Source organism: Perca flavescens, chromosome 13 (genome assembly GCF_004354835.1).
Source record: "Perca flavescens isolate YP-PL-M2 chromosome 13, PFLA_1.0, whole genome shotgun sequence".
NCBI lineage: Eukaryota > Metazoa > Chordata > Actinopteri > Perciformes > Percidae > Perca > Perca flavescens.
Genome location: NC_041343.1, coordinates 27827296 through 27848991, shown reverse-complemented (window position 1 = coordinate 27848991; position 21696 = coordinate 27827296). Strand labels below are relative to the sequence as shown.

Sequence of the window (21696 nt, the reverse complement as noted above, 5' to 3'; positions counted from 1 at the left end):
CTCTAATTTGAAAAGTGCTGCCCCAGATCGTTTTTTATACTTGATGATGATCGTGCCATTATCAGAAAATAATACACAATGGCTTGTTAAGGCTTATGAAAACATTTCCCCATTCCCTTTTCTCTAGTCACCACTACAGACCTTCAGGCTTCTCTCTGGGATCGGGCTCAGGATCCTTCTCTGCCTCTGGGCCTGGTTGTGGCTCTGAAGAAGCTCCCTGCTCCAGTTCCTCAGTGGATGGTCCTGACTGGGGCGCTGGCTCAACTGGTGTTGGGTGTATATTGTCTGGAATGGGATTTGGGGGCTCAGCAGAGGCTGTAGACTCTCCCTGTGGGGCTGCGGTCTGGCAGAACTGCTCCTCCCATTCACTGAGCTCCTGCTGGAACCAGCGGTTGTCTTCGTGGACGTAGCGTCTGAGGATGGATGGCAGCGAGTCCATGCCATTCAGCACCTGGCCTGTCTCATCATCTGTGGCTTCTGAGTGGATGTGGGGCAGTGTCAGTTCATATACTTTCACAATAAAACCCACTTACTGGCAGTAACATTAGTTAATTGTAATTATACAAACTGGCATTTTTCAGTATGCTACTGTACTAACTGTACTGTGCTAAATATTTACTTAAAATTGAATACAGAGGACTCTGCTTTTACTGTTCTAGTTTCTAACATTATAAAATAGCCTCGCTCTCAATATCAGGTTAGAGTCAGAGCTACATTAATATATTAATTTATATAGAGTGGGTTTTCAATCATTTATAACCTCTTTATTTTTATTTTAATCTCTGCTTAATCCTGTTTCTTGCTAGCAAAGAACATTATTTATTAATGCTTTTTGATGGATTTAAAAAAAAACTTAGACACTGGTCCATGATGATGGACAAAAACCCATTGATAGCCATTGATATGGAGATATCTCTGCAGTATAATCCGATATCTCCTCTAGTATTATTCAAGGTTAATCTGATCTGATCAAACTGAATAACTGAAACACACACAGAGCTGTACCTGAAATGAGCTGTGGTAGCCTGTCATCGATGTACATCAGGCAGTAGGCACTGGCGTTGGTCATGCCCCCGAATGAGTCTCGCTCCAGCTCCTCCCATGATGACTCAGTGATGCTTATGTCATTGTACTTCATCCAGCGCTGGTTGGCATGGTCGTAGATGTAGGCCCAGTAATGGCCTGCTGACGCCTGGCCTTCATGAACGAGGACTGCGTGGAGTCTGTAGGGTGCCTTAATAAGAGTGGAGTGGGAGACAGCATTGAATCCCCGCTGTATAAAAACACTTACAACATTTGGATCAAATATCAGAATACTGAGATGTGACTCACTGCAGTATAACATTCATGTATAGCGCTTTTTTCTAGTCTTAAGGATTACTCAAAGCGCTTTACACAGCACATTCAAACAGTGGTGGCCGAGGCTGCCATACAAGGTGATCATCAGATAAACATTCATGCAAACATTCACACATCGGGAGCAATTCGGGGTTTAGGGTCTTGCCCAAGGACACTTTGACATGGGCCAGGGATCAAACCACTGACCATCCGATTGGTAGACAACCGCTCCACCACCTGAGCCACAGCCAATCATCTGGTCTGTGCTTATTTGTATTCTGTCGACTTGTTTACATTACATTTGTTTTCTGTTTCTCCACGGAGATCAATAACGTTTCATCCAGTCTGAACCCAATGCACTTTCTGCAGCGGTAGATGTAAACATTTGATTGAATTGCTGTTAACTTGTCAGAGTCAATTAGGAGTGTACTGTAAGCCTTACCTGGCAGAGACTGTTGTCTGAGTACATGGCCTCCAGCATCTGAGTGAGCCGGTCAATGCTGGCCTTTAGCTCTGACGGACACACGCACACGCACACACACAAAACGAAAAACAGAGAGAAAAGAGAAATGAACACAATGCACCTACAGCGAAGGGAAAATCAATATCTGTTATGTTTTTTATTCTTTTACCTATTATTTACAGGTCTCCCTAAAAAAATCAATTAGACAGCTGCAGCTGATTGAGAACGCTGCTGCTCGAATCCTCATTAAGACTAAGGAAGTGGATCACATCCCTCTAGTTATGGGGTCTTTACACTGGCTTCCTGTCTCTCAAAGAATTGATTTTCAAATACTACAACTACTGTTTATAAAGCACTGAATGGTTTAGGGCCAAAATACATTTCTGATCTGCTGCTATATTATGAAGCATCCAGACCTCTCAAGTGATCTGGGTCAGCTCTGCTTTCTGTCCCCAGAGTCAGAACTAAACATGGTGTAGCAGCGTTCAGTTTTCATGCTCTACATATCTGGAACAAACTCCCAGAAAACTGCAATTCTTAGTCCTTTTAAATCAAGGCTTAAGACTTTTCTTTTTGATACTGCCTTTTGATAATAATTGTTCATTTCTTACACTGCACTGTAACTTTTATTCTTGTACTTTATATCTGTCCTATTCTATTTGAGCTGTTTTTATATTCCCCTTAATGAATGTCTAATTGTTTTTAATTGATCTTTAATGTTTTATGTAAAGCACTTTGGATTGTCTTGTGGATGAAATTTGCTACATAAATAAAAGCTGCTTTGCTTCATATTGGGAAGGTTTGGGTGAGCAGGGTTCAATTCAGAGGAATATGACTCAACAATTCACATTTATTATAATCTAATGCCTGGGACAGGCAGGAGTCACAGTCAGCTGAGAGAGATATTGAGCTCTTTCTTTGTGCAGGTGTGTAGCTCTGTGCCACAGAAGTGCTATTTTCCCAAGGCGCACTCAAATTTTGTTCTCACGTGTACCACTTATCTACTGAATATTTAATATACCAGGTATTTTGGTGCAGCAAGTCAAGAGCTCACTGCAATTTCAGTGACAAGATTGACCACTTTCTGCACCACCTGTCTAATCAATAATTGTTTTTCATAAAAGAAATGACCATCAAATAACTATATGTAATGTATAACGTGTCACTCATAGTGACAAACCCACCGAGAGTTATTATCACTCTTTTCCGAAGTCCCCCTCAGCTCTCAGCAGCATTTGAGCGCATTTCACCTCGTTGTTTTTGGTTTTACGGGGCACAACTTCACTATTTTAGATCGCACTCACTGCTCTTCTCAACCCATTGGTCAGAGCCCATAATGCTAAGATAGCTAAAGCACAGCGTTAAAAGCAATTAGAGATGGTACGATACCATTTTTTTCTTCCCGATACCGATTCCGATACCTGAACTTGCGTATCGGCCGATACCGAGTACCGATCCGATACCAGTGTGTCATATATTTTATTATGTTTTAACAACTGTATACTACTATCCCTGTATGGATGTGATATGATTTCTATCTTTGTTGTCGGTCTGGCTCAGGTTAAACTCTTTGTGAAACATGAACAAACACAAACAATGAATGCCGTACAACTTTCTTTTATTCTCCAGTTTGACAGTCAGTTATAACGGAAAAAGAACATAAATAAACTACTTTAACGTAGATTTTCTTTAGGGCTTTATTACGTGGTATCGGATCGGTGCATAAACTCCAGTACTTCCCGATACCGATACCAGCGTTTTAGGCAGTATCGGAGCCGGTATCGGAACATCTCTAAAAGCAATATACTGTAAGTTTGTACACTTTATTATAAGCTTACCATTTATGTCGTTCTCTACTTCGGTCCTCCAACGCTGTAGGCAGGTCTTAACAAAGTGTAGCTCTTCTTCAGTGATGCTGTGTGGGGCTGGGTGGGGTGGGCAGTCAACGGGGTGTCTGCACTGGGTGAAGGGCTTGTATATGGGGGTCCGCTGGCAACTGGAAACAAGGCCCTCCGATGAATCTGGGTCTTCAGGTTCACTGAGGGGAGTTAAGAAAAGCATCAAAGACACGTTGGAGGTCTGTCAAATATGTTCAGTACCACAAGAACAGTATGGTGTAATGTAAGGAAGGAACCTGTGTCATCAGTGAGTATTCTTTTTTTTTTTTTAGCTCTGATAAGACTAGGAGTGTGAATCTTCACTGGTCTCCCGATCCAATTTTGATTATCCTGTCAACGATTCGAATCGATTCGATATCATGATGCATCACAATGTGTCACCTCCTCAATATTATTATATATTGCAACATGTGGTTTTCATCAACAAATTCAAACAGATAGATGAACTTCCCTTCCATGTCCGCTTCGCGATGCATCGATACAATTATCAACTTCAACACCCCTAAATATTACTCTCTTCAACCACAACGATTAACATGCCATTCACTGTTTTTGACTGTTTTTGGTGTGCTAGTATAGCCTAGCTCTGCCCTCCTACGTACTTCCGCTCAATTTTCATTTTCCTTCAGTACTACGCATGGGTTTGCGGTATATTCTTGGGTTTTCTCCAGCCAAATATTTGGCCGTCCAATCAGTGAACAGAGGGAGTGGCTGAGAACAATGACGCTGAGGTCGTGCGCGAGTTTGAGTTGTAGTTCCGTAATGGCGGCGGAGAAAGATGCGAGCGAAGCCATTAAGTCTGTTGTGGCAACGCTGCCGAATATCCAGAAGTTAAAGCCCGAGGAAGAACAATCTTTGCTGAGTTGTGTTGGGGGGGCATGATGTCGTGGCCCTCCTCCCCACAGGAGTTCGGGAAAAGTTTGATTTTCCAGCTCGCTCCGTTAGTGGTGAAGGAGTTGGCTAAGGCTAACGCTAGCGATGCTAAGCCGACGTCACGACCAAATGTTAGCGATTGATTATGGCAAATCCAGAGTGGCTCTGGGCAGATCCAATAGTTTTAAACTTCAACAGAGTACCCGCCTTCAAGGAAGTTAACACTTGTCAATGGAGAGTGGCCAGACTCTCTGAACAAATGAAATGTACCAGAGTCTGGTAGGACCAGGCTAGTGCTAGTAAAAGTCTGAAGACAATATCTTATTGTGCTTTTGTCTTTGATGACTGGCCACTGTCTGGTACAGTGTACTCTACCTGTTGTCTTTGGAGACTTGTTCACTGAGAGGGTGGTTGGCAGGAGTCGGAGAAGCTGGTCTCAGATCTTCAGCTGGGGAAACACTTGTAGGCTTAGTGGTAGCAAACTCCAGCACAAACTGCAGCATATCAGCCAGAGGGTACTTGGTAGGTCCCGAGCCATAGTTTTTGTAGCTGTGAATAAAGACAGGACACAATTAGCACACAATTTGTTCCCATAAATTGGAGAAGTGTCTCAGCTTTAAGACGCAACTTACCACTCAAGTTTCTGTTGGAGGGCTGCAAGTTGCTCCTTGAGTTTTTTCACTTCTCCTCTCCTCTCATGGGTATGTTCTATGTTTTTGTGAAGATATCTGTACACAGAAAACCAGTACATGTGGGTAACATTTGTGAAAACATTTAAATAAACATAAAACAGCACTGATTTCTCTTCCTTTCTACATTTGTAGGGCTGGGACGATCTGCTCTTGTCCCGATTTGATACATGGGTGCTGATTCGATTTGTATTGCGATTTTCATTCATTGCAATTCTAGAAGTATTGCGATTTTCTTTTCCTTCTTTTAAAAAAAACAAAAGTTGAATAATACACTTGTAGAGACAATATATCATGAGACAGTTCTAATCTGTTTTCCAAGATGTCAGACATTTATTAAATTTGTAAAGAACTACATAACATGTATTTTCTGCTTTTGCTCTGTTTTGAAATGTATACAATGTAGTCGCCGTCAGCGGTACAGTATGAACAGAAAATATTTAGTTGAATCATTGGTAAAAAAAAAAAATATTGATTCTAGGGAAAGAATTTTGCCCCCCATCCCTAAACATTTGTAGTAGCCTGAGTGCTCTGGATGCAAACGTTTGTGAGAAACTCCTGTAGACATGTGTGCTTTAAAGTTATCCCCATGCCTACTGTAGAAGCTTCTCTTTCCCTGTTGGAAATGGAGAAACTAAATGAACTTGCACATCTATGATTGTTGCTATCTGTACAAATCTCACCTGTCCATGTAAATGATTTGTGAGAACTCCAGTTTCTTGTGTATCTTTTCAGGACGACCCAGCTGGGTGTTGAATTCAAATCTAGACAGTTCAAATGTCAATACTGGTGGTAACTTTTTGAACCATCTCTGCAACCAAGAGAAAATATGACTGTCTTAGCAAAGCATACATACATACATGCAAAGAAGTGTTATTGCTAGTCCGTTGATGAAATTCTTTACCTCACGGCCAGATGTGACGCTGTGATCTGAATGTAGTGACTCAATCTCCTTCTCAACCATGGCACCTTCGAGGCATTCGTCCAGGTTGTTGAAGCCGTTGACTTGCAGGGGGTACTGGCCAAACTGCTCGATATTACACAAAGTCTTACCTAAGCAGAGTCACACAGATGTGAGTGATTGAGAACAGAATTCGTATTTATTGTCACCGCAAAAAAAAACTCATACCCTCGTGTCTTCTTTCTGTCACAAAGGTACCATAGAAAAGCTGAACCATGGGGTTTTGTTGTTTGTCTTCCACGTTTCTGAAAAGTAAAACACAACATTACATTTATGCAATTTAGCAAACAAAGAAAGAAGAAGAATAGTCCATGGATATGGATGACATCGACATATAACTAACTCTTTGGCAGCCAGCTGAAATGCATCCTCTAGCCAGTCAAGCAGTTTGTGGGAGAACTCACTGACATCCTGAAATGAAGACATTAGAAACAATAAGATTAGATAAGCTGTGTAGTTGCAATAGTAAAGGATAAAGTCAGGGTCAAATAATCAATATAGTCACCTATAGACAGTCATGACCTTAATAATAATAATAATAATAATAATAATAATAATAATAGACTTTGTTCCAGACTCATGGTCCAATAAAAAGACTGCATAACACATAAAACACTTAAAACATCAAAAATCCCAAAGGCATAAGACAATTTCATCATATCAAGTATATTGACAAGACCGTAGATTGACAAAAAAAATTATTAACTAAAGGTCAATTTTTCCAAAGGTTTCAACCTCATCTCACATCTGTACGAGAAAATAGCCCTCCTCACACCCCATCAGTGTGCACTCTGGAAAGGCAGTCTAGACGGTCTCCCATTACAAGATGCAGTCTGTTCGTGGGTTTACTAATGATGCATGTTTGGATGCGCCATCTCTCGCTCTGTATTTATCCTCCCAAAACACAAATAAAAGCCTCACTAACGCGTTACAAAATAAGCGAGACGGAAAAGAGAGCACAAAAGAGAGACAGAGGTGAGCTTAGAAGCAAAAGGGAAACAGAAATGCACGTGCATGCTGAAATGTCCACAGTGACAGTGGCGTGTTTGATCTGAGGGGATTCTCTCCACAACAGCAGAGCGTCGACCCCCTCAAAGCCGGCGACCATTGAATGAATTGGTTGTTCACAGGACAGATCTCATTTTCAAGGGGTGTTTCTTGTTTCATGTTTTTTTTCTGTGTTTGTGTATGTTTTAGTTTTTGACATACAAAGAAACAGAAAACAACACACAACAAATAGTTAAATCAACAGTCATTGTCATGAATTTATAATGATCAAAGCGAACATTAGAAGCAAGAGCAACTTGATTTTATGATTTCATGTTGCTAGATATGTATTCTGGCAAACAAGCCAGCCTTATCCACAAACGAGAGGCTCCTAAACTTTAAGCGGACCTCTAAATTAAGATTTTTGCCTTGAGACCGATACGTGATGTACCTGTTGGGCCTCGCTGGTCCTGAAGGCGTCTCGCAGTAATTCCACTGCAGCAGAAGGATCCACAAACCTGCGAGTGGAGCCCACCATGAGAGCAAACAGACAGCGCAGCTCCTGCATGAAAGCTATGTTCCTCTTGTCCTGTTAACACAAGCTCAGAGTCAAACTTCATCACATAGTAGCTCTGTTTATATCAACAGAAAATCCCCACAGCTCTTTCACCTCTCTCCCTTATGTGAAGATATTTGTGCTACACGATATGAGTGTAATATGCCATGTGATAACGATATTACTTGCGATAAATAAAAAGATATTAAAGTGTACTCAGTTCTGCATTTCTGCTGCTTTCAGTATTCTGGTAAAATACAAAAAAATGCTTGTTGAATTTAAAAAAGATGAAAGGAAACCATTGCTGACATTCTTTTGTTGAACAAATTGCACACTGAGTTGAACATAAAAGGGCACCAACCCTAATCCGAACCCTTGAAGTTTTCTACTGATATTTTTCTTTCAAAACACACACAAAAATCTCTGAGTGATTTTCGCGACATTTTGCAGCCTTTCGCTATAGGTTTATTGCGCCAGTTGATATCAAGGTGACGATAAAAAAACTGTATATTGTGCAGCCCTAGTATGAATTAGAATAAATGAATCTGCACGAATGAAATTATGCCAACAAATGTCTCTCTTGTGGAAATGGCCGTGGCAGTAGTTTACTCACAGAGTGGCTCTTACACTTCTCCAGTATTCTCTCAGAAAGATGGTAGTTAAGAACCAGCCTCCTGAAAACGGGCAGGTGGAACAGTGACTGTGACAAGACACAAAAAACAAAACAAGGAGCATTAATGCAGCGCTCCGGTCCAGGTCAGATGTGGGAGATCACCAGGCGGCAGATCATGATTACAGCGGTCATGCATAGGCCTGCCACAATTACTACATAATTGTCTAATTCCAATATTTTTACATAATCACAGTTTCTAACTTTAGCTAATGTCCTATGGCAGGAGTCTTCAACGCTTTTTAAACCAAGGACCCCTTAACTGAGAGAGAGACAGAGCAGGGACCCCCTACTACATATATTGTATAAAATTAAGTTGCATATTAAACTGGGCCTCCAATAACGTGTGGGCAGCCTAAAGCCTTTATACATACCTTTTTATCGCATAGAATACTATGCTATTAAAATAATAATTTTTGGCATGATTTTATAAATCATCTTTTAATGTTACACATACATGTGGCACAGTAAATCCTCAGGATGAACTGTATCTTTGGATGGCTACCTTAGTGACTACCTTACAGGCCAGTGAGCCTATCATCAGTGGGGATTTATATTTGCTAATAATATGTTGGATTCATGTTAAGACATTTTAATTTTTGAAAAAACTTTCAATTTCACTAATTTAGGGCGGACATCTCTTGCCTTGGGCTTCCTTTTTGTTGACATCCTAAACTCCGGTGGATTTGTGAGGACTATGGTTAACTGCTCCACAGATCTCTGCAGGATAAATCCAGACAACTAGCTAGACTATCTGTCCTTCCCGAGGCTATTTTGCAGAGGCGCCGTTGCGCCGTACAGCGCTTAGACCCGCCCAAGACGATTGTGATTGGTTTAAAGAAATGCCAATAAACCAGAGCATGTTTTTCTCCCATCCCTGGATGCTGTGTGGACTAGCCAGACCCTCCTCCTCCGCAGCAGGGCCTCCTCCAGACGTTCCCAATTTACCCGCACTACACGTTTGGGCTTACCAGGTCTGTCCAGAGTCTTCCCCCACTCCCTGACCCAACTCACCACCAGATGGTGATCAGTTGACAGCTCTGCCCCCCTCTTCACCCGAGTGTCCAAAACATACGGCCTCAGACCAGATGAAACGATTATAAAATCGATCATTGACCTTCGGCCTAGGGTGCTCTGGTACCAAGTACACTTATGAGCATCCCTATGTTCGAACATGGTGTTTGTTATATACAATCCATGACTAGCACTCCAAGAAGGTCTCCAAGAAGGCCGAATACTCCGAACTCCTGTTTGGTGCATATGCACAAACAACAGTCAGAGTTTTCCCCCCCACAACCCGCAGGCGTAGGGAGGCGACCCTCTCGTCCACCGGGGTAAACTCCAACGAAGCGGCGCTCAGCCGGGGGCTTGTGAGTATCCCCACACCCGCCCGGCGCCTCACACCCTGGGCAACTCCGGAGAAGAAAAGAGTCCAACCCCTATCCAGGAGTATGGTTCCAGAACCGAGACTGTGCGTAGAGGTAAGGCCCACCAGATCTAACCGGTAGCGCTCCACCTACCGCACCAGTTCCGGCTCCTTCCCCCACAGAGAGGTGACGTTCCACGTCCCCAGAGCCAGCGTCTGCTGCCCGGGTCTGGTCCGTCGAGGCCCCTGACCTTCACTGCCACCCATGTGGCAGTGCACCCGACCCCAGCGGTTCCTCCCACAGGTGGTGGGCCCATGGGCTGGAGAGATGGGAGCCACGTAGCTTGTTCGGGCTGTGCCCGGCCGGGCTCCGTGGCAAACCCGGCCACCAGGCGCTCGCCGACGAGCCCGCCATCTGGGCCTGGCTCCAGACGGGGGCCCCGGGTTCCTCCGGGCAGGGTCACTCCATCTCTACCTTGTTTTTCCATAGGGCTTGTGTTTCCCATGATAAACTAAATGCATTAGTATCAGTCAAGTTACGCAAATGTGTCATGTGTGGTGGTGAGTGGAACTTATATATATATATCTTGATATATATTTCCATTTGAGAAGGAAATTCTATTACGGCTTATCTCCGTTTTACTGTAAATTATACCACAAAAGGATAATAGAGGGAATTTGAGCTGACAACTGAATTGTGTGGTCACTCAGCCTCAATCTGATAGCATAATTACTTTTTAAGGGGAGTCTGCTTTATCAAGAGTCAGGCTCTGTTGAATCTACAACAATCAGTTCAATGGTAACAAAAAGTGATCTACACAAGAATGAAAAAATGAAAAAAACAAACCAAAGGGTATCATTTGAACCCCATTTATATGCAAACAACACTGCATTCCCCCCACCTTTCTATTCCCAAATAATAACCCCTATCCTTTGGGGGTTTGACTTCAAAATCGGTGTGGAGGCATATCAGAGTTCAACAGAGACAAACAATTAGCGTCTCCTCCTCTCCTGTCCATTTCAGGCTCATACTAGGAAGTCTATTGGTCGATCCATCATCACATCACTCGCTATTTAATTATCCACACAGCCTGCACATCTCAATGAGGGCTCCAGTTTCAGCCGGGCCACCTGATAGCTTAGGCCTGACTAAATTCAGTCTGGAATGGACCTGTAATAGAGTTAGCAGCTCAGAGAAAAACAGTATGTACTCATTTAGCAAGAATATGCCCACACCTTTTTCTTTTCTTTCCCCAATGTTTCTAATAACCTTATTAAGATGGTATAGAGTCAGTGAAAATGTGAGATGGAAGGGAGATCTCTCTTTTGTCACAGTGTTACTGCTGTTAGTTTAAAAACATGTCTGGTACTGAACTCATGGGGGATATCATTTTGAAGCAGGTCAAAGAAAATACATGAGTTTACTTGTAAATTAACCACACGTGCACTTATTTTAAAGTGGAAACGATCGGAATTATGTTACAGAGATTAGTGAAAGCCAAAAAAACAAACCTTTGCTGACTAAACACACGGTACGACACCTCTGACGGACTAAAGTTAGAAATCTTGGAACGGAAACTCAAGTCTTTAAACGTTTCTTAAGCCAAGTGCGAGGGCTATTTAAAGTTTTAGCAGCAAAGGATGTGGGACACTGTTAGAACAGGTGGACATTCAGACAGACCATAGTGCACTTCAAACTCTATGCTAGGTGTGCACTGTGCAGCGGTTTTATGAATACTTTTATTCAAGTGTCATACATTCAAGATTGCCTATCCCACATTAAAGAACACTACTACTAGTATGCACAGAGTAGTCTAGATAAACAACGTTCCACTTCCGGGATTGCTCCGGTGTCGCCGGATGTCCTTCTTTTCGGCCGGATGTCTGTTACCTTCCAATTTCTTTGTGTTGTAATTCTAACCTCCGGTGGATTTCTGAGGACTATGGTTAACTGCTCCTCAGATCTCTGCAGGGTAAATCCAGACAGCTAGCTAGACTATCTGTCCAATCTGAGTTTTCTGTTGCACGACTAAAACAACCTTTGAACGTACACATGTTCCACCAAAACAAGTTCCTTCCTGAGGCTATTCTGCAGAGGCACCGTGGCCAAGGCGACTGTGATTGGTTTAAAGAAATGGCAATAAACAAGAGCACATTTTTCTCCCATCCCGGAATGCTGTGTGGACTCGCCAGACCCTCCTCCGCTGCGCTGTGGAGGAAAGTCTGGCAATGCGAGACTACTCGTTAGATGAGACAGAGGTAAAAGAAGGAAACAAAAAGGAAAGCAAGCAAACATATGGTCCTGTATCCATATGTGTCAAAACTTAGTTCATCCTCATCACTTTGATGTAACTAATCACACACTGATCCTCACCTGGATGACAGCACTGAACCAGCAGGTGTTGCCAACGTTGCGAATGCCCACGGGCCAGTCGTCCTGCCGGATCCAGTCTGCAGGGCTGCACATCTCACTCTGGGCTTCACATCTCTTCCTCTTCATTCTCGCTGCATTCTCCTCTGCGCTGGCCTCCAGAGCCCTGCAGGACATTCAATTACCCATTTCAAAGCATTGAACTGACAACTCAATTAAACACAGGTTGACTTAGTTAGACTCCCTGTCCTGTGTAAAGGTTGATTAATAAGACCTTTATAAGTTTACCTTTATAAGTCTCTCAGGAAAACACAAACTGTGTTGCAAGACAGAAGCAAATGCCTGGTATGCTTACTTCATAATGAAAATGTTAACATGTTGATCTTTAGCAGGTAATGATTATAAGGAACGGCATCCTAGTTTAGAGTGTTTTCATGCATAGCATTTTCTTTTTAGCACAAAACACAAAAGTACTGGATGAATTAAAATGTTGTTGACACATTTCACTCTTAGCCAAAATTACCATCTCATGGCGACGCTAGGAGAAAAACCAGGGGTTCACCAAAGTCATCAGCTGGGAACCATGAAAGACTGTATCAAATTTTGTGCAATTCTACGTGGTAAATGTTGAGATATCTTCCGTGAATGAATCAAAACTTTGAACTGCAGGTGTGACTTGATGAATAGTCAGTGGATCATTACTCTCCCATTGCCAGACCTTCCTCCACAGCGCTGCGGAGGAGGGTCTGGCGAGTCCACACAGCATTCCGGGATGGGAGAAAAACGTGCTCTGGTTTATTGGCATTTCTTTAAACCAATCACAATCGTCATGGGCGGTGCTAATCGCCTGACGGAGGCACGGTGCCTCTGCAAAATAGCCTTGGGAAGGAACTTGTTTTGGTGGAACGTGTACGTTCAAAAGTTGATTAAGTCGTACAACAGAAAACTCAGATTGGACAGATAGTCTAGCTAGCTGTCTGGATTTACCCTGCAGAGATCTGAAGAGCAGTTAACCATAGTCCTCAGAAATCCACCTTAGTTTAAAGTTACAACACAAAGGAAGAGGAAGGTGACAGACATCCGGCCGAAAAGAGGGACATCCGGCAGAATTTCCGGCGGCAACGGAGCAATCCCGGAAGTGGAACGTTGTGGATATAGAGTAGTGGATCATCAATGACAAGAATTAATGGCAATCCATCCAATAGGTGTCAAGATATTTCGGTCTTTGCCAAAAGTGTTGGACCAACCATTCAACTATCTTAACGACATTGACAACCCTAAAGCCACGCTGCTAGGGTGGCTAAAAAGTAAATGTACTTAAGCTTTTAGCTGAATTTCCTTTGTGATATCCTCTGATCGACTGCAAGGCTTCAGGTTGATTCATACACATTATAAATATTTATTTTAGTTGGTTAGTTTTAGTTTAATTTACCCCTGAATTGTTGGTTTGTGTGTTTTCATTCAGCTGTAAGCAGATACTTTTGCTGACAGTCTTGTTTGACCGTTTGTGAGCCAGAGAAGAAGAAAACTCACAAGTGTCCACATCCACTGTTTCCAATTTCATACTATTCTCCATGACAGTCAGCAGTAAATAAAAAAAAAACAAATCACAGTCACCAGTAACAAAGAAGGATTTTATAAAAAGCAGGTTCTCTTGTACCTATTAAATTCTCTCTCCTCTTCCTGGGCATTGTGGGATTCCTGCAGGCTGAGTTCTATGGCGGTCTGCAGTTCATCTTTAGGAAGTCCTGAAGAAACAGACAACAAAGAGTCAACCAACAACCCACAACTCTAGACAAAACGGAACAGAAAAGGTCCGGAACGCTCAAAAGTTCAAGCAAATAATGAAGGTGCTTCTTGGAAGGGAACTAGAGCTGAAAAGATTAATCAATTAATCGATTAGTTGTCAACTCTTAAATTAATCGCCAACTATTTTGATAATTGATTAGTTGGTTTGAGTATTTTTTTTGTTATGATAATTTCTTTTATTATTTCTATATTTTTGAACACACAACATACAGAACAAACAAATACAATCGAAAAGGAACCAAAACCCTCACCCACCCCCACCCTCTGCGGTCTCGAGGAAAACAAAACAAACCAAAATACAAGAACACAAAAACACACCTTGCCTAGTCGCTCTCCTCTAATTCTTGTGATGCTGAGGTCATTAGGACTGATACTTGTGCTGCTGCGTTTCTTCATAGGTCTATAGTCGATGATTTGGCTTTGTTAATCCTTGCTGTAGAGAGCTCCAGCATAACTATGTCCAGAAAATACGCCAACCACTGCTCTATACAAAGCGAGTGGGAGAGAGGGGGGGGGGGAACCAGTGTTGATCTATCATTTTCTTGGTCGCGGTTAATCCGGCTAGCCAAATTTTTTTCTGTCTCCCAAGTAGGTGTAATTTAGAGTCGTCATTAAGTAACAAAACAATCAGGTCAGTAGAAATTCGACATCCTGTTTTATTCCAAAACTCATGCACCTGTTCACACTGGTTTGAGTAATTTTTTAAGATAAAAGTAAAAATTCTTTGATTCCAGCTTGTTAAATGTGAATATGTTCTAGTTTCTTCTCTCCTCTGACAGTAAACTGAATATCTTTGAGTTGTGGACAAAACAAGACATTTGAGGACGTTGTCTTGGGCTTTTGGGAAACACTGATCCACATTTTTAACCATTTTCTGACATTTTATAGACCAAACAACTAATTGAATAATCGAGAAAATAATCAACAGATTAATCGACTATGAAAATAATCGTTAGTTGCGGCCCTAAAGGGAACACAAAAGTTAAAAAAAGAAGAAAGGTCCAAGGGACTCTGCTGGCAAAATGTTAAAAAGCCTCTAATTAGATGGTGATTATTTCATGTTGACATTGTTACTACATGCTAAAATAGAGCTGAGTAACAACCCACGCAGAAACGGCCTTCTTCAGGGTGTAGTTAAACAGTTTCAATTTCAATTTTAACATATGAGGCATAACTAATAAAATAATTATTCTTTTCTGCTGTTGACTAACTACTCTTTCTTGTCTACATTCTGGAGAACATCTTTAAAAGTAAAGCTTGAACCTCAGATATCAGAATCAACATAGAATGTTTCCATACAAACACCTATGTTTGAAAGCCAAAGGACTAACCTAAAGTTAAAACCTCAGTTCTCGTCCAACAGCATCTGAAACCGCTTCAGATTCCTAAGCTAGTAGGGCTAGCGAGAGAAACAACTTTCTGAAATGCAAAAATCTCGTAGAGTTCAGCCAGGTGTGCGCGGGTGTGAAAGTACAAAGTACTGGAACTACTTTCTTTTCTCATTCTTCATGCAGCTACTTTTGACACTAATTCTGTGAAGTACAACACGCCAAATACGAGGACATTAGAGCTGGGCCATATGGAGAAAATCAAATATCACAATCATTTTGACCAAATGCATCGATATTGCGGCGATATTGTAGGGTTGACTATTGGTACTTTCACAAAATATAAACACAATGAGATTTTTTGATAAATAATCATCAGTAATGTGGATATAATGACTAAGTGATTAAAGGCAAATAATAGAACAGCTAGAACAGTCTGGTAAGTTCAGAAAATGGCATCACTTTACTGTAATGCAGCCTTTAAAACCAGGAAAAGACAACACTTGTGTCATATTGCAATATTACGATATGCAAAATCTAAGACGATATCTAGCCTCATATATTGATGTAATACCAATATATTGCCCAGCCCTAGAGGACATAATGTCTCAAAGTATTCACTGTTACCCACATTTGTACAGTTAATCTTGTTGAGATTTTAAAGACGGGTAAGAAATAATCTTTCTCATACCGGGAGTTAAACCTGGAACGTCTGAGTGAAAACCAGGAATCCTAACCGCTAGACCATATGGGACAGAGGAAGGAAGGAAGGAAGGAAAGAAGAAAGGAACGAAGATGAAGCTATTACTGAGTGGCCTCTGTGTGGCCATTGAGAACAGGTATAAACACAGATGTGCTAATAGAAGAGGTTGAATGACATGTCGTACAACCTAGTTAGTTTGAACCACACTGAGGGCCCTATGTTGCAACCGGTGCAGGGCAAAGCCCGACACAAGTGTCTTTGCTAGTTTAAAATCGACGCAATTGTCAATTTCCTGTCCAGCTCCCACGACGCTTAAATAGCAAATGCACCTGTGGCCATCTGTGTGCCCATGGGTGTGCTGGTCTTACAGGGAGGTGTGTTCAGGTGCATTCTTGGCGTATTGCTATCTTGAGGCAGCGGGAAGTGATTGCGCCATTGACCAACAAAAACCTGGTCTAAAGTCAATAGCGCAGCATTTCATTATTATTTTAACAGCAAATTAGTAAAATGCACCTACGCACGCAAACTATGCTTGTTACACACACACACACACACACACAAACACACACAGACACACACACAGACACACACACACACAGGGAAGCGCAGCAGCACACAAACATGCAAAAGATTACAAATATGCAAATCCTCCATCATAATAGCAATGCGCCAAGGTACAAACGCGCCTGGCTTTTAAAGGGAATGGGAGATGACACTGTGATTGGTTTATTGCATGTTACGCCCAAAACACACCTATGAATTAAAGGTGCTGTAGGTAGGATTGCGAAGATGCAGGACTTAGCCTAAACATTTGAACATCGACAACTTCTCAGTCCCTCCCCCCTTTCTGCTAAAGCCCAAAACGGTCTCCTAAGCCCCTCCCCCACAAGGGAGAATGAATGCGTGTGCATGAGCAGTGACATGCATTCACACGCAGTTAGACACCCCCCTGGTCCTGATTGGTGCATCTGAACAGGGAGCGGTGGATTTTTGCAAATCGCACTACAGGCTGTAGGTGTTTTTTTTTTTTTTATTACCTGCAAACATAGAGTCAGTTTCAGGAAATATGACAGAAAGTTAGTTTTAAAAGTCTTACCTACTGCACCTTTAATGAAGACACTAAGTACAACCCTTTTGAACCATGCGCCCGGCGTGGACCCTTTTTTCCACCGTCAAACTAGCAAATGTGGATTTGGACACACCCTAAACGCACCTGCGCCATGCAATTCACGCCGTGTGCTTACATCGTTAAAATAGGGCCCTGAGACCTAAACAACACAAGCTGAAAACCTAGTTTTTGCTGGCTTCAAGTGGTTCAAGTTCTGAACGTGCTCCAGTGATGTAGATAGGTATGGGTGAAGTGTGCTCAGTACGCAGTGACATTGTTTTCAGCTTGTTTTTCAGTTACTCTTTAACACATAAATTAACCAGGCAATGTTACAGACTCCACGTCTGAAAGTACCTAGAAATGGTCCAAAGAATTCGAGCTCTAAACTGAACAAAGCCTTACTGATTTAGTTATTGTGGTATTGTATTGTATTGTAGCCGACATCCTGGACGCAGCCCTGAAATCTTTAGCTTACTTTACGTTAGAAGAGTAGAAGAGCAGTGTGTCCCTCTTCCTGTTTTAATTTCCCCAGTTCCTTAAAGTAATCAAGCATAATATTTGGTAAATATGGGTGTTTGAAGTGTACATCTCTTGTTTCTAGTGGACTAATTTGTTTACAATAGAGAGAGAGCGCATTTAAGCCACCAGAGGGGAAAAGAACCCTCCGCTCTCCATTAATTTGTATTGCGTGAATGTTCCTCGTCAATTTTGTCTGCTAGCAAACAACAGAAAAATGCCTAAAGGGTTGTGCTGTGTGGTGATATGTAAAGAACCCATAACTTTAAAAAAAAAAGTGAGCGGTTATGAAGACAAAAGTGGATACAGACGTGAGGAAGCAACAGCAAGAATGGGAAGACTGTGGGATCCTGACACTAAACTTTCAGAGTGTGACGCGATGCGCTCTGTCTCTTTAATAATACTTTCATTACTAACATACAAGCCTCACATTGCCAGGCCTTGCTCCATAGCGTGTGTCAGTGCTGGAGTATGGTCTGGCTACACCACTTATCTATTCTGGGATATTGGCTTGTTTGTATTTCTTTAAACCAATTATCATGTTTTAAATATGACAATTATTTGACACTAAAGTGAGTCAGCATGCAGTCAGCATTTTGTGCATGCTTGTTTCGTTGCCAGCTTACCTTTCTGGCCCTCCCAGGCCTCTGCAGAGGTCCCTGACTCCTGTGGCTCTCCAGGATCCTGAACCTCTGCAGACTGGGTTGTCAGCAGTCCAACAGCATGTCCGACGTCACCCTGACTGGCCTTAAGGACAGGGAACAAGGACAAGATAAGGGCCGATATTCAGGATATAATTAGTGTCTGCATTAGATTTAGCAATACAATACACCACAAGTATGAAACAAACAGATATGAAATTCAAACAAAACCAAATATAGCAAACGCTGAGTATTTAGAAATAATTTGAGCTGCAAAACTCATCAGTTATTCAATTAGATGTCAACTATTGAATTAATCGCCAACAATTTTGATAATCGATTAATCTATTTGAGTCATTATTTATTTAAAAAAAAGTTCAAAAATCTCTGATTCCAGCTTCTAAAATGTAAATATTTATGTTTTACTCCTCTATGACAGTAAACTGAAAAGTTTTGATTGGTGGACAAAACAAGACATTTGAGGACATTGGAAAGCGCCGATCGTCATTTTGTATTCCAAGCAACTAACAGATTAATTCTCAATGAAAATAATTGTTAGTTGCAGCCCAAGAAATAATACAAATATGTGCTCGCAAAAAGTTGATTAATTAAGGTAACAGAGAAAAACATCCTTGTTTGTGTTTGAAGCCAGCAGTAGACATTTCTAGTTATTTTCTGAGAGCTGGTGCCCCTCCCAAACCTGCGAGCTCCTGCTGTCTCTCTGTCTGGCCCTGGTACAACAGGTTGGACGATGCCTGCACCACTGTCAGCCAGACTGTTTATTGTACTCTTAGTCAATTATCACTTTTATGAGGTTCCTGTTAACTCAAGCTCCTAGGGATTCTTTCATTTGCAGTTGTGCTTCAAAACATAAGCGGTGTGCTGGACTGGAAACAAGGCACCCTGGGGGTGCTTTTAATGTAATCAAAGAGTTCCTTTAACATTAATTACACAAGATCAGCAAGGGCTGTGTTTTTTAACCAACTAGCAGAATGTTTCTGGATTCCCACGACATTTTGTGTAGATTAGAACTGCAAAGATTAATCGATTAGTTGTCAACTATTAAATTAATCAGCAACTATTTATCAATCAATTAGTCAGCTTAGGTAATTTTTTATGAAAAGACAAAGCCAAAATTCTGTGATTCCAGCTTGTTAAAAGTGAATATTTTCTAGTTTCTTCACTCCTCTTTGACAGTAAACTGAATATCTTTGAGTTGTGGACAAAACAAGGCATTTGAGGATGTTGTCTTGGGCTTTGAACACTGATCCACGTTTCCCCTTTTTCTGACATTTTATAGACCAAACAAGTAATCGATTAATCAAGAAAATAACTGTAAGTTGCAGCACTAGTACATTCATGTTCTCCACGTGATGGATTGTAAGAACGCATTTAAGCTCATAACAGGACACACACCATAAGTCACCAAAGACCGTTTTCTCTTACAACATCCTCTAATCACTCTAATACATAATTTCCAAAATGTCCTGTAAACATATTTCACTTCATCAAGGTAGGGAGTAGAGGATAGGCCTTGTTACTGTCCAACTGCAACTAAACTAAATTGGAGTTCGACAGTAATCAGTATGCTATAAGTAATCTTAGTAACAATAAGTAATCTTATATTATACTTATAGCAAACGGATCCACCAAAAACGCCTTTTGGTCATTATGAAATTGTGTAATGACACAGTTGTCTATCTTGAAATGGTTGTAGTGTTTACTATTTGGAAAAACACAATGCTGTAATTATGTTCCACTTGCTTTATAAAGGTTAGTCACTGGCTTGCATTGTGGCAAAAATAACCTCCTAGTACACACTAGGGAGACATCATCCTTTGTCTTATCACACAATGTCAGGGATCCTAAAAGCTGATGATGAGTTCTTAGGTCTCACATTCAAGGCTCTGCAGAGAATCTGTGGGTCCTGGATGCCAGTGATCTCCATCAGCTGGTTCATCAGGATTTTGCTCTGCTGAGGGAAAGGATTGGACAAAGGGAAAACAATAGTTAAGCTTATGATCCTTCATGCAGCGCGCCAGCCAAGGTGTTCTTGGCGGCAATCGCATAGTTTGGGTTAGTGATGGACTGGTATTTGACTCCCATTTGGGCTGACCAAATGGGCAAAACTAGGCCATAAGTTGGCTATATATTGGGAACAGTAATATATATGCCTTCAGTGAGAATCTACAATGTAAATAGTCATGAAAATAAAGAAACACATTGAATGAGAAGGTGTGTCCAAACTTTTGGCCTGTACTATATATATATATATATATATATATATATATATATATATATATATATATATATATATATATATATATACAAATCTATATATATATATTTGGCAATTTGGCCTATTTTCTATTTTCTTCCACTGCTTCCCCATAAAAGGTAGATTTACTATTTCAAATGGTTGAACTAGCCAATGTTACCAGTGTTTAACCCTTGTGTTAACCAGCACATTAATTGCACCATGTACTGTTGTTGGGAAGAAATTGAGGCCCATTTGGCCCCCCCTGCCCTCCTAACTATGAATTGTCACCTTCTTTTTTTAACAAGTGTATCCTTGGTGGGGGTGAGATGTTACATATAAACGTAAGAAATGTATTGAAGCAACCAATTGTGTGCCACTCCACCAAACATCCCATTATCCACATTTAAAGTGTAAACACAAACTCTCAAAGACTGTTTTGACCTCATAGACATTGACACGAAGTAATAAAAAGAAACAACATAAGTCTTCTGAGTCAGAGGCACTATATAAAGCCCCAACAGCAGGTGGACATGTCAGGGTGTCTCTCTCTGTCTCTCTCTCTCACTCTCACACACACACACACACACACACACACACACACACACACACACACACACACACACACACACACACACAGGAAGCCAAGAGCAGACTGACCAGACTTATATGGAGTCTAGGGGCTATCTGAGACCCTCTTGGTTAGTCTCTATTTTAGGCTACTGACATGGATAACATAGGCTTCTGTTTATCATTGCACTCACCATGCCACCATACCATACCTCTCTCTCTCTCTCTCTCACACACACACACACACACACACACACACACACACACACACACACACACACACACACACCTCCTATGTCCAGAGGCAAAACAGTATAACAACTCCACAGAAGTTCTACTGTATGTGAACATTTTACCTTTAGTATAACATCATTAGAGGTTTGTCTCAATGTACTGTGCCTTTTGCAATAGCAACTACAAAGGCCTATTGATAAAAGCAATAGCCGGCGACAGAGCCAAATAGCCTACTGAAAAGTGTAAACGCTAAACTCTACAATAACATGATCAAAAAGAAATGAAATCTTGTATAGCATGTATTTGTAGGCTATTTAATTTAATATGGCACTGATAGGTCCTGTGCCCTATGAGACTA

The 21696-nt window shown here is 41.4% G+C and overlaps 1 protein-coding gene across 3 annotated transcripts in view; it reads right to left on the bottom strand.

The window, feature by feature from the left end:
- usp28 (ubiquitin specific peptidase 28) overlaps nucleotides 1-21696 on the bottom strand; it is a 33030-nt gene that overhangs the window by 10654 nt on the left and 680 nt on the right. The window contains exons 2-17 of one of the 3 annotated variants that reach the window (XM_028595326.1): nucleotides 20175-20252; nucleotides 18263-18383; nucleotides 13833-13920; nucleotides 12176-12338; nucleotides 8379-8465; nucleotides 7661-7798; nucleotides 6566-6633; nucleotides 6391-6467; nucleotides 6166-6314; nucleotides 5945-6072; nucleotides 5205-5300; nucleotides 4948-5121; nucleotides 3640-3839; nucleotides 1781-1851; nucleotides 1006-1234; nucleotides 142-477 (exon numbers count right to left, since the gene is read on the bottom strand). In XM_028595326.1, the coding sequence (XP_028451127.1) occupies nucleotides 142-477; nucleotides 1006-1234; nucleotides 1781-1851; nucleotides 3640-3839; nucleotides 4948-5121; nucleotides 5205-5300; nucleotides 5945-6072; nucleotides 6166-6314; nucleotides 6391-6467; nucleotides 6566-6633; nucleotides 7661-7798; nucleotides 8379-8465; nucleotides 12176-12338; nucleotides 13833-13920; nucleotides 18263-18383; nucleotides 20175-20252 (2203 nt within the window). The remainder of the gene's footprint in view (nucleotides 1-141; nucleotides 478-1005; nucleotides 1235-1780; nucleotides 1852-3639; nucleotides 3840-4947; nucleotides 5122-5204; nucleotides 5301-5944; nucleotides 6073-6165; nucleotides 6315-6390; nucleotides 6468-6565; nucleotides 6634-7660; nucleotides 7799-8378; nucleotides 8466-12175; nucleotides 12339-13832; nucleotides 13921-18262; nucleotides 18384-20174; nucleotides 20253-21696) is intronic. The other 2 variants (XM_028595328.1, XM_028595327.1) reach the window with 2 other exon arrangements.